The sequence below is a fragment of the Haliotis cracherodii genome, unplaced genomic scaffold (genome assembly GCF_022045235.1).
Source record: "Haliotis cracherodii isolate W230 unplaced genomic scaffold, xgHalCrac1.p SCAF_1, whole genome shotgun sequence".
NCBI lineage: Eukaryota > Metazoa > Mollusca > Gastropoda > Lepetellida > Haliotidae > Haliotis > Haliotis cracherodii.
In genome coordinates this window covers 39,311,539-39,323,356 of record NW_027266264.1, presented here as the reverse complement: position 1 = coordinate 39,323,356, position 11,818 = coordinate 39,311,539, and the positions used below count along the sequence as shown (strand labels likewise).

At 38.5% G+C, this 11,818-nt stretch overlaps 1 protein-coding gene across 16 annotated transcripts in view; it reads right to left on the bottom strand.

Moving 5' to 3' along the window:
* Positions 1–205: 205 nt before the first annotated feature.
* LOC139477707 (tropomyosin) overlaps positions 206–11,818 on the bottom strand; it is a 32,196-nt gene continuing 20,583 nt past the window's right edge. For 6 of the 16 annotated variants that reach the window (XM_071260187.1, XM_071260181.1, XM_071260118.1 and 3 more), the window contains 4 exons: positions 8,587–8,662; positions 6,649–6,711; positions 6,090–6,159; positions 206–1,431 (listed from right to left, as the gene is read on the bottom strand). In XM_071260187.1, coding sequence (XP_071116288.1) covers positions 1,349–1,431; positions 6,090–6,159; positions 6,649–6,711; positions 8,587–8,662 — 292 coding nt within the window. In that variant the 3' untranslated portion in view covers positions 206–1,348. Of the gene's footprint in view, positions 1,432–3,924; positions 4,004–5,590; positions 5,661–6,089; positions 6,160–6,648; positions 6,712–8,586; positions 8,663–8,735; positions 8,812–9,503; positions 9,580–11,818 lie in introns of all 16 variants that reach the window. The other 10 variants (XM_071260203.1, XM_071260196.1, XM_071260164.1 and 7 more) reach the window with 6 other exon arrangements.

Below are 11,818 nucleotides of genomic sequence, written 5' to 3'. Positions count from 1 at the left end.
TCCGGTCCATTTTAGGCAAATTCCTCATTGTCAGAATACACTTCTATTCCACTTGAAAAGCAATATAGGTACTATATTGGACAAAAACGTAATATACCTGATCTTCGTAGTTAAAGAAAGAAAAGGGATTTCTGCCTCAAAGTCACAATAGCCAGAGTCCTTAGAATGAATACCAGTGTTTTAAAAAAACCACTGACGCCTGGTGGGAAGTAGATGATTTTTTATTGTTAAAAAACAATGGCAATACCCAGGAAATGCAGCAAGCCATGGCTAGGGTTCTATGTGTAACTTGATACAATTGTTGTATGTGTTATGTGGAAGTCCACTACAAGCAAAGTACAAAATTTTCTTTTGTTTTCAGGATAGTTCAATATACATTATGACAAGTCAATAAGTACACATTTCTTGGATTAAATGCACAATTTTACTCTGTACGAAATAAAGTTACAATACAGCATGGAAAATTATTTGCATTTTCAGCAGATCTGGATCTTAGAAGATGGCTGAGAGATACTAGCCCAGGAAAGAAGAGCATTTGCGGGAAATAAAGAAAATCATTAATTTATCTAGGTCAAAATAAATACATATACAATTTTTTCGTGATCTTTGATCGCATGCAAATTTACTACTCTAATGTATCTATCAAACATGGTGGATTTGGTTGTTTCTTAAATGTACAAGACAAAATTTGACAAGTTTGTGTCGCAGCCCTCGGTGGCCAGTAGTCGAATGAGACATGGTCATGAGATTGCACACGCCACATTCTTCTCATCTTTGGACTTGGGAGACCTAGCTTGCTATGACGTGGCCTTCAGAGCCTAACCAGCGGCGAAATATCAAGTCCATATTGTCCCACTTCTACTTACACAAGCCTCGCCAAACATATATAGGGACACTATAGTAGAAGTACATGCAGTGCAGACATATCCAGACATCGGCAGTTCTGAGTTACCTTCCCTTCTGCTTAGATGGTTACGCTAGTCGTGTATACATGGCAGCTCGAGCAGATACCCAGTCAACATGGTCTAGTGGAGGAGGGTGATTCGAAAAATGAATCGAAGTATCAAGACAACTGCAAATCTCCCATAATGTCCCCCCAATACCTTTGGCAGGGCCCCAACATGTATGCTAGTAACTCTGTACAATTCATGATAGGTGTAAGTGAAAGCAAGAAATATGTATACACGTCTTACGTTGGTCATCATTTTTTCGCTTCACGCACTCAAAATAACAGGCAGAAGAGAAGAGGCACCGAGAGATAACTTTACAACATGATTCCAAAAATTGACAAATTTTTGAATAGCCTACAAAATCCATATGGCCGGTTGATAGAGGGAAGAAAACACTTTTAATAACCAGCCAACTCCGCGAAAGTCTGGTCGAGCTCGTCACTAATGGCCTTGTACTTCTCCTTCTCGGCAAGCAGCTCATCTGAAAAAAAGTAGGCAATAATATTTCAGGAGCGTTGCGGAAGTTGGTATAGGTTTTCCATCATAGTTATATGCTATTTTGTTTGTCAAACTGTCTGCAATAGTATGTACTGTGCTTAACTTGTTAACTTTACTTGAATGAGGGGATTAAAACACACATTCATCTTGAACAAATTATTCTACAGCAAACGCAAATGAAAAATGAATGATAATTAATTGAAGCACCCGTAAAATGATCAAGAAAAGAAAACTACTTATCAAGCCATTCAAGTGCCCCTCTCTAAATAATACTGGTAATCCAAACCTTGAATAAAACAAAATGGTTCTGTCACATCTTAAAACAATTGGTCTCAAACTGGACTTCTACAACTGTCACCCATCAGATAGACACCTCAGGAATTATCATAACCATCAATTGTTATACACATAACCCTTGCAATGACCACTAGTCCGACATTACACCTTCATAACCATCACTTGTTACACACATACTCCTTGCAATGATCACTAGTCCGACATTACCCCTTCATAACCATCACTTGTAATACACATAACCCTTGCAATGATCACTAGTCCGACATTACACCTTCATAACCATCACTTGTTATACACATAACCCTTGCAATGATCACTAGTCCGACATTACACCTTCATAACCATCACTTGTTGTACACATAACCCTTATAATGATCACAAGACCGACATTACACCTTCATAACCATCACTTGTTATACACATGACCCTTATAATGATCACTAGTCCAACATTACACCTTCATAACCATCACTTCTCAGACACTTAACTTCTGCAACATCACAAGACACATGGCTTCTCTAACGATCATTAGTCAGCATCTTTGCCTGTATATCAGATTTATGCAGAAGATAGATACTTTCCTCTTATCTTAGACAAAAACAGTTACAAAATGGTGGCTAAATGTAATTGCAATCGCATTTACTTGGCATCAGGGGTCCGGAAAGGGTCATATGCACCTGACATGTCCGATTGGGAATCTCAAATGTCCAGTTTAAAATATTGCTAACCTGATATTTAAATTTTTCTGTCCGGACATTTTAAAAAACAAACAACTCTACCTTCAGGGTCCAAATAATTGATGAGCGTGTCCCTTCAGCGAATTCAGGTGAATAAACAGGTATAACAAACTTGGTCAATTAAAGTATGAAATTTGACATAAAACATCACTAGTTATGATGATTTACCATTTAAAATGTATTTCCTGCTCTCCAAGACATTGTTTTATATGCAGAGATTAAGATTACCGTGTGTATTCTCTCGTAAACTAAGCCGGAAATAGCAATCAGCTGTGCACACGTTTCCTCCCAATCTACCGGTGATTCAGTTAAAATGTACCCAATGATACAACTTCTTGTTGCTGTAAATAACGGTGAGTTTTGCGATCTACCGATCAATGACGCACAAGATTTCGCTAAAATTATTGTAAACATCGTCATAATTATTGAATGAAATATGGAATAAAATTAATCAAATATATTGAAAACTCTAGTCCAGATAAACAATGAACAATTTTTTTTTATCACCAGATATTATAATGATAGGATTAAATTGCGTACTTCAGTTTGGATTTGTTGACTGGTATTTCTGGTGTTACGTGATCAGGTGATAATGTTTTCTGAGATGGGGGAAAACATTGTGTCATTGGGAAACTTGAGTTTATTAAAAATGTTAGGTAAATTTTGGGAGCTATGCTTTACCACGTGCTATAACCGAAGCGCGAAATAATGAGGGAACACTGTACATAACAACTTGTAATGTGTGTGAAAAGTCTTACAAAAAATATGCTATTTGAAGGGGGCGTGGCCAAAATGCAAATGTCCATTTGGGATTTTAAATTTTCCGGACCCCTATTTAGCATCATTTTAAGGCATGGGCTGCCCCTTTATGATGATGGATGGTTAGTTTTTTAATCTATAAATTGAACACATCAAATTCATGCAATGCACTTAAATGCTGCTTCATTCATGATGGCTTAACACAAATTATCATTCACTTAATCAAAACTCAGTTATATCATTTGCACCTCAAACCCATTATCAATTACCAAAATTACTCAAATACATAGCACTAGTAGTAATGGAGAGACCACATTTCATGTCTTCTTCAAGCACATTCATTAGATATAAATGATTATGAATGTATATTTTGTCTTCAGTGTTACATCCACATCCAAATATGAATAATATCTAAAGATCCTTTCTTATTTACTGAAGATACAAGAGTTACCTAAACAATAAGAATCAGTGAGAGGCAATAGAGTGTGATGTCACAGTGACCAGTATATCCTTGTCTACACTGCCATTGTTACTTTCACCTCAAGAGGAGTTCCTGACAATTCTTCAGTTTCCATAGATAGTAGCTTTCTATCACTAACAAATTACAAAGACGGAGCAGTATGTTGGTGAGTGGGTTTGAGGTACATGGCAATACTTGAGAAAATAATGGAGGGTGTCAGTACATGTCCTGCAGGTCGGCGAGTGTCTGCTGCATCTCCAGCTTCAGACTCTGGTATTTTTCCGTCTGCTGACCTAGCTCGTCTGTAACACACACACAGACACATGCACATCATGCACAAACAGCCACCATTTGCATGGTTGACTAATCGCAGGTGGGGTTAGTCAGAACTGGAGGATTCAGCTACCTCGCCTGTCACAAACTGTTCAGAGGGGTGTAACACACAACTAACGACACAAGAATTCCCTTCAAATTCCACACTTACTGACACTTTCCTGTGTTAATTAACAAAGGGTCTCGAGGTATTTTCTGTTCATTTCAAATGAAGTGAAGAAATCGTTCTGCTGGATCATCCAATTAAATATGTTCCAATCCCCCAGTTCTACATTCAAAAGTATTCACTTCAGACTTTACTGAAGGGTGCTGATGATTTTTGTTTTGTACATTTTCTAAAACATGTCTATCTAACATGTCTTTAAAGTCTCAAAAGTAGAAAATATATATTTACTTTACATTAAAAATAATCAGCACCTTTCACCAAAACACAAAGATTTTCATTTACCATTAGTAAATCTCATGAAATTAGCAATTCCACTGGACATTGCAACTCAGTCTTTAGAAGATGATACAACTTGCAGCATCATGAAAATGAATGTCACCAGTCTGGTGGAAATCTAATGTGCCATGATAAAGGTAATAAAATACTTCACACAGGTTATCAAACTTCAAAGCATACACTGTAAATCAATTATTCAGACTGAAAGGATGTCACAAAAATGCAAATATCACACCATTTCATGGAGCAAGTTCTCAGTGTTTTCATGATGTCAAAGCTACTAAACAACCATGCAGTCTTGGTTATCTATACTAAATAATAATTGGAAGTAGTAATCAGTATCTTAATAATGAAACATGTTCTATCAAAACAAGAAACCTTGCAAACATCCATGCTTCATTTAGACACTAACACTGGAACAAAACATTAAACATTTGTATGTACATGGTATGTAAATGTGATTACTACAATGTGAATACAAAGGGTTACTGGAATTAAACTGTCATGATTTGTCTATCTTTTGATGGAGTCATGAGCATTCTGGTCACGGGAGGGGGGTTTAAGTGTTGGAGAGAAAGGCATACCTGATATCAGGAGAGACAGGTGGAAAACATAGGGTTAGCTACCATTAGCAACTACTGATGAAGAGCAAAGTAAGAGAAAAGTGAGGAAGACATTTCAAGAAAAGTGAAGGGGTTGATCAATCCTTAACAGGCCTCCTCTCAAGGGTACAAGCTCTAGTACAAAATCTCGAGCTGAACTGATGTGCTCTTCAGCCAATTACATTGTCAAAACCACAAGTTCACATTACCACAACACGTGAATGGATAAATGAATTTAGTCCTACATTCATGTGTCACACCAAGGTAACTGCTTGACACAAATCAAACCATCGAAAAGAAAATAAGACCTTTTCACAGATGGCACTAAACATTCCTAATATTTTGGACAAGACAAGCTGATGAAGCGCTTATGCATATTTTAGAATGACCTATGAGTTACTTGTAAGTAAGTATTAGCCTGATTACAACTGTGGCAGTGAACAATGCCTTTCTATTAGAATGTTGAGTGAGCAGGTACGAGAGTGGAAGCGATGGCCACGAAGGAGACATACCTTCCATTGCATCTACCGTATGTTGAAGAGATTGATTCTCACGCACAGTCAATTCCAAGGTTGCTTCCGCCTGTCACATCAAACCAGCCAAAAACAAGAATATCAACACATGCAAAATAAGATATGGTAAAAAAAAAAAATGAAAAAAAAAAAAATGAACTAGACGGTGCTGTGAGTTGTTGGTGAGCCAGGTGTGTATAGGCTGCCAAGATAGCCTGGCTGTAGGGCCTGGAGGGTAGATGGGGAGTTTGGGGAGTTTGGGGAGGTTAGATGTCAGGTATGACTTTCTGCTGCTGTCACATGCTGCTAGCAAGGGCTAGCCAGATCCGCCACCCATTCCTTGCATATGCTGGTCCACTGTCTGCTACAGGCTATGAGGGGCACGATGAAATGATACTATGATGGTATACAGGCCAGCATGCTGAAACCAATAGATTAGTAGAGGGACAAACATTTGTTCTTATTAGTCTGGGGGCAAGATGCAGGGCTGCAGCCATACCTTCAAGTCTGTCGACTTCCTTTTGCAATTTGGAAACAGTTCTTTCAGCCTCAGTTGCCCGGTTCTCAGCCTAGCAGAAGAGAATGGGGAGTGCTTGCTTCATTACTATGCTTACACACTACCCAACAAGGGTTCTTTGCCCATCCCCAAAGGTTTCCACACCTGATGACAAATGCTTCTAAGCATGTGGCTCAATCTATTGCATTCACTTTCCAGGGGCATACTCATCCCAGCTCCAACGGTATTCATATGGGCAGGTTTGGGGGTTCATTTAAATCACAAAGTGACATTCAACGTCCCACCACCATGGAAAGACAAGGTTATGGGGTATAAAAGAAAACATTTATCAAACACCTGTTACATTCACTTGCATAAAATTAGAATCATGTTTTGTTTTGTTTTCAAAATTACAAAGAATGAATGTTACAATTTTCTTTTTAAATAGTTTTATTTTAAACGCATTACAGGCACTTCTCTTTGAGAAAAAATAATTCTAGATTACATTCTGTAAAATATGCCATAAAAAGGTTATAGGTGTGTAAGCGAGGCAGGTACTCACGTCCTTGAGTCTCTGTGTCAGGTCCCGGATGGTCTCCTCGTAGCTGTCCTCCCTCTGAGATGCCTGAAACACACACACATGGTCTCAGAGCACAACCTCCCTCCAATGGGTTGGCAGCCAGCATACATAGACCACACAGACACTATACAATATATACATTCACACCTCTACATTGATAAAATCAGTAGAATAAGGTATGTGAATAGTAACTTAAGATAAATAAATAGACATATATGCTGGAATTACTGTTACAAAAGATAAGCAGCCATTTGGAACCATTAAAGATGAAGATGATCAGAATCTGTAAATGGTGAGCATGTTAAACATTCTCCCCCAACACCCGACATCATGATGAGTTAGGAGGCACAGCACACTCCTCCTGTTCAATTACCACACGGATGGGGAGGGTCAACTGAGAGAGGGAGATTGACCAGGGCACCTTTCGTGGTCCTCTGTCAGAGACATCCCTAACATTTTAGCCCACACTGACTGGGCAGCATTAGACGATTGAATGTGATTCAGAAACTATAGGAAAATAACCAGATACAACGAACTCAGGAAATCCATACATTTAGTGTGTTGAACACTCAGAAATTTGATGTGAAAATAAACAATTTCCTTTGCTAACTGATAAATTTGCTGCAACTCTTTGGCTGAAATATGTGAAGATAATAATAGTGAAGCTGCAGTGAGTTGTATGGAGAGGGCCAGGTTAATACATGAAACATTCGTGTGAGATGGTCATCTGGGAAGTTGTGCCTTAGCCAGCCCTCACTTGACACAGATGGCAAATGTGTAGCTGCTTTAGTCCCAAGCCAAACATGACTGCCCTATATCCTGCTGCATGCTTGCCAGGCAGGTTGGATGGGATTTGTACCATTATAGATTCAGTAACTTTACACTTGACAACATTAGTAATTCACTTCCATGCAAAATCCACACGGTTAGATCTACATAGGGAATTGGCTATTATAAACTGACAAATATCTTAATGTATTGTTGAAGTGGCTTTCAAATGAAGTTAATTTGAACACACATGCAATTAGAAAAAGGGGGCAATGTTGGAAGGGCAGTTTATAGGTATAGTGTTCATCTGGCTGGGTGTCATCTTCACATATTTCAGTTAAATATCAAAATAGTTGACTCAGCTAGCATGCAGTCTGAGGAGATCTAAACGCTTGCCTACTTGTAGTCAGCTGGCACCTACACCAACCTTTTTGTCAATTTCTGTGTAGATTTCCTCAGTTCGTCCTAGTGTCTGTGTGACCTCCATGTGGCTAACAGTGCGTGAGTGAGTACGGTTTTACGCCGCTTTTAGCAATATTCCAGCAATATCACGGCTGACCATGTGGCTAACAAGCCAACATAGAAACTCCACATCTTCTGTTAGTGATGGTAGTCACCTAATGGTACAGAAAAAGGCACTACTTCTGATCATTGATATATATTGTGAAACCCAACTGATTTCAAGGTAACATCAAGGGCTTTGCGTCATGAAGCTTCAAAATTAAGTACCACGAAGAAATATTAAAACCAAGTTAGTAGGACAGCAATATCTACTCAGCTATTCTTAAGCAAATGGGTGATAAGGGCAAGATCCTGAAATTATTTATCAGGGAAACATTTCTATACATGCAGTACATAATTCCACACCTGTGGGTCGTCATCGAGCACCCGTTCACACCAGACACTAGGCGATCAAGAGCAATTTTTTCAACAACCGGTCATTTGGTCATGAAAATAGCAAGTCGAAAGTTCTTGCAGACGAAACCTCTGTCCTCGACATAAATGAATAAATTACTGGGTATGAATGGGGTGCAGCAAAGTTGCATGATTGACTGCGGTCAGCAGATATCTAGCACTCTGCTGGTATGTAAACACATGCGTTGATGCCTGTAAGCAGGCAGACGGTTGGACACCATGCAACTATGGTGATACCTCTTGTTCACTGATTTCAAGTGATTTCATATTGTTGCCCACAACCTTCAACTCCTCCTCAAGCTCGAGAATCTTCCTGAAATACAGAGCTCAACATTAGATTTCGAGTACAAACTGCCTCCCTGGCACCAGCCCTAGCTCCAGCTTACCTGATCAAGTTGGACCTGGATGGTTTTGAGATTGTTACCCACTATGTGAAGCTCCTCGTCAAGCTCATAAATTTGGCTGGAATGGGATAAAAAAGGGGTTGTTACTGGGTGTGTTAGATGAAGGTGAGTGTGTACGTACGGCAGACGTCATACGGACGCACGAACACAGTGGGAACAGGGACGCACATATGGATGTACGGGGCGCAGACCAGAAACATGCGACCAACTGATCATCAAGTCATGGGTCACACAGCGGGCAACACTCAAACCCAGCCTTGTCCAACAAACACAGTGAGCTAGGGTGGTTTGCAGTTTGTTACGATATCCACCCATATAGCAGTCAGTCCCTATACTGACAATTCCTATACCTATGATGCGGCTGCTGACGGCAGTGTCAAAGTATCGAGCATGGTGCAAGGCAGGGGGCATTAACGAATCCTTCCAAACTTGAGTATCTCCAACACAGCTGCTGCAAATTCTCCAAAATTAGAACTTTCTTGACAAACGAAAAAAAAAGAGCAAAGTACAAACGCAGATAAAGAGAAACAAAGTTGAAATCACTATTGCATGTTGCTGTCCAAACAGACATGCCAATTTGAAGACAACCATAATATAACAAATTTAACAGCAACAAAAACGCAGTGCACTTCTTTCGCAGATCATGGTAGTCGGATGATCAGCAATATAGGGACTGATGCATGGAAAAAAACTAATGCATCATGATGTAACCAATGTGCAAGCCATCTAGCTGGAGAGGGCTAATCTTACCTGCTCTTCATTAATTTCAAACGATCTAATGTTTGTGGTTAGAGAGGAAACTTCAGCTTCATAATGCTTGTACTTCCTGCAAAAGCAAACAGCAAACACACACACAAATTAGTCATGCAACCTATATCTAAATAAATTTGTTAAATCTGTTCTCAAACTTATTGAACATTATAAGTCAAGTCAGGCATATGTGATGACATTTAAGGTAAGTCAGTAACAAGACCACTCGACGTTGAAATCTGGGCATAGTGGTTTACTAATTTGTTTTTACATTTAACTTGTTCAGCAATTTTTTTCTGTGTCCATTGAAATGAGGTTTAAGGAGACATTCTAGAATGTGTACTTTTAAACACAGATGGACTTCTCTAGCCAAAAAAAGACTGAAACACGGTAAGAATCAGACAATAAGAAACTGGATGCGTCTTTCAAGGCAACAGAACATATGATTTAAAACCCAGTTTTCAGCATCTCTTTATCAAGTACAGGGAAAATACAGGCAAATTTGGATAATTTATAACTACGAATTGTCAACTTAATTTCTTAATGTCAATAAAATCTTAATTACAAATGACATATCAACTGGATTGAATTTTGTATGAGTGAAGTATCATGGAAAGAATTTTATCTGGATTGAATTTTGTATGAGTGAAGTATCATGGAAAGAATGCTGGTAGTCAACCAGTTTCAAAGTTTTCATTTCTTAAAGAATTAATTTGGAATGAAACAACCAAAACTATGGCAGGGTTTAAGCAAAGTGCATCAAACTAGATCTTTGAAACTGGTCTTTGAAAGATTCATTGTATGTGACAGGTGGATGCACAAAACAAGACTGACTCCATCCCGTGCTACTAACACCACATGCAGTTGCAGTTTCACGGGTGAGATTGAAGGACAGGTGTGTCTGCAGCAGTGCTACCAGGGGTCCGGAAACCGTCATATGCGCCGGACATGTCCGATTGGGAATCTCAAATGTCCGGTTTAAAATATTGCTTACCGGACATTTAAATTTTTCTGTCCGGACATTTTAAAAAGTATTGTCCGGACATGCTTAAATTTTGACCGGACATGATCAACAGTTAGGACTGAGCAATTTCTGGCTGCAGTTGTAACACAATGAAGATTATCTACACTGACAAGCTTTGTTTGTTTTGATTGCTGTAAATACATCGTACCTAGAATGATAGTCCAATCGGTCAATCACTGTAATAGGCAATAAACTGAGTTGACACTGATTAATCGAGGATTTATTACTGAGAACATCTTGTTAATTTGAGTAAAATGTGTTTACAACTGTACATAAATACCTTGCATCATCGATGTACCTCATTATCCTCACAATGCTACGATACGTAACCTCAGACAAGAAGCGAAAGCGTGACGACAGCCAGTCGACCAATGCAGATCAGTCGAGCGGATCTGCCAAACCCTCAAAGTCTGAATGATCATTTTGTAAGTCGTGGCTAACGACTTTCACTTGGTTGACATACAATGAGGATTTGCAGATTTTATTGTTTTCAGTAGCTAGTCGTATATTGAATCTTGATTGACCGCCATTTTGCTTTCTGTGACGATCGATATCAAATTTTTTATGGTCAATAATTAAGTACAGATGAAAATTTATTCAAATAACTATTGCTATTAACGATAGTTTAGGATTTATGATTATATTATCTGTCTTGTTTTTAAATAATCTTTAGTTTTAAAAAAAAACCTTTCCCGTGAGGTCACGTGATAACCAAATATGGGATAATAATCTCGATCCAAATGTTACAACGCGTACACTTGAGCAGACTCATGAATATTAATTAGACCGTTCACAACGTTGACAGATCGTTATTATAACAGAAACAAACGTATGTTTTCCATGTATATCTAAAATGATATTATTTGTTATTAATTGTCCTGTGAATTAAACAATTTAAATTGAAACAATTCATAATTCATCATATTATGAATACGTAACAACTTGTAATTTGTGTGTAAAAAGTCGTACTAAAACACGCTGTTTGAAGGGGGCGTGGCATAAATGAAAATGTCCGATTGGGATTTAAAATTTTCCGGACCCCTGAGTGCTACATAAAGGAAAAAGGAATAGGGAGAATGATTAAGTGGACACAGATAAACATTCTTCACCTTCAATAGGTCATGTTAGTAATGTCTAAAGACTAACAGAAATATTGAGGAACACTAGTCAGCTTAGTTTGAATAGCTACTTGAAGAGACTTCTCACATCAATATTCTTACCAATGGTAAGACTCATGCAACGGTGCCATGCATCTTACATAATCATTATGTCACTGAATACAATAAAGAAA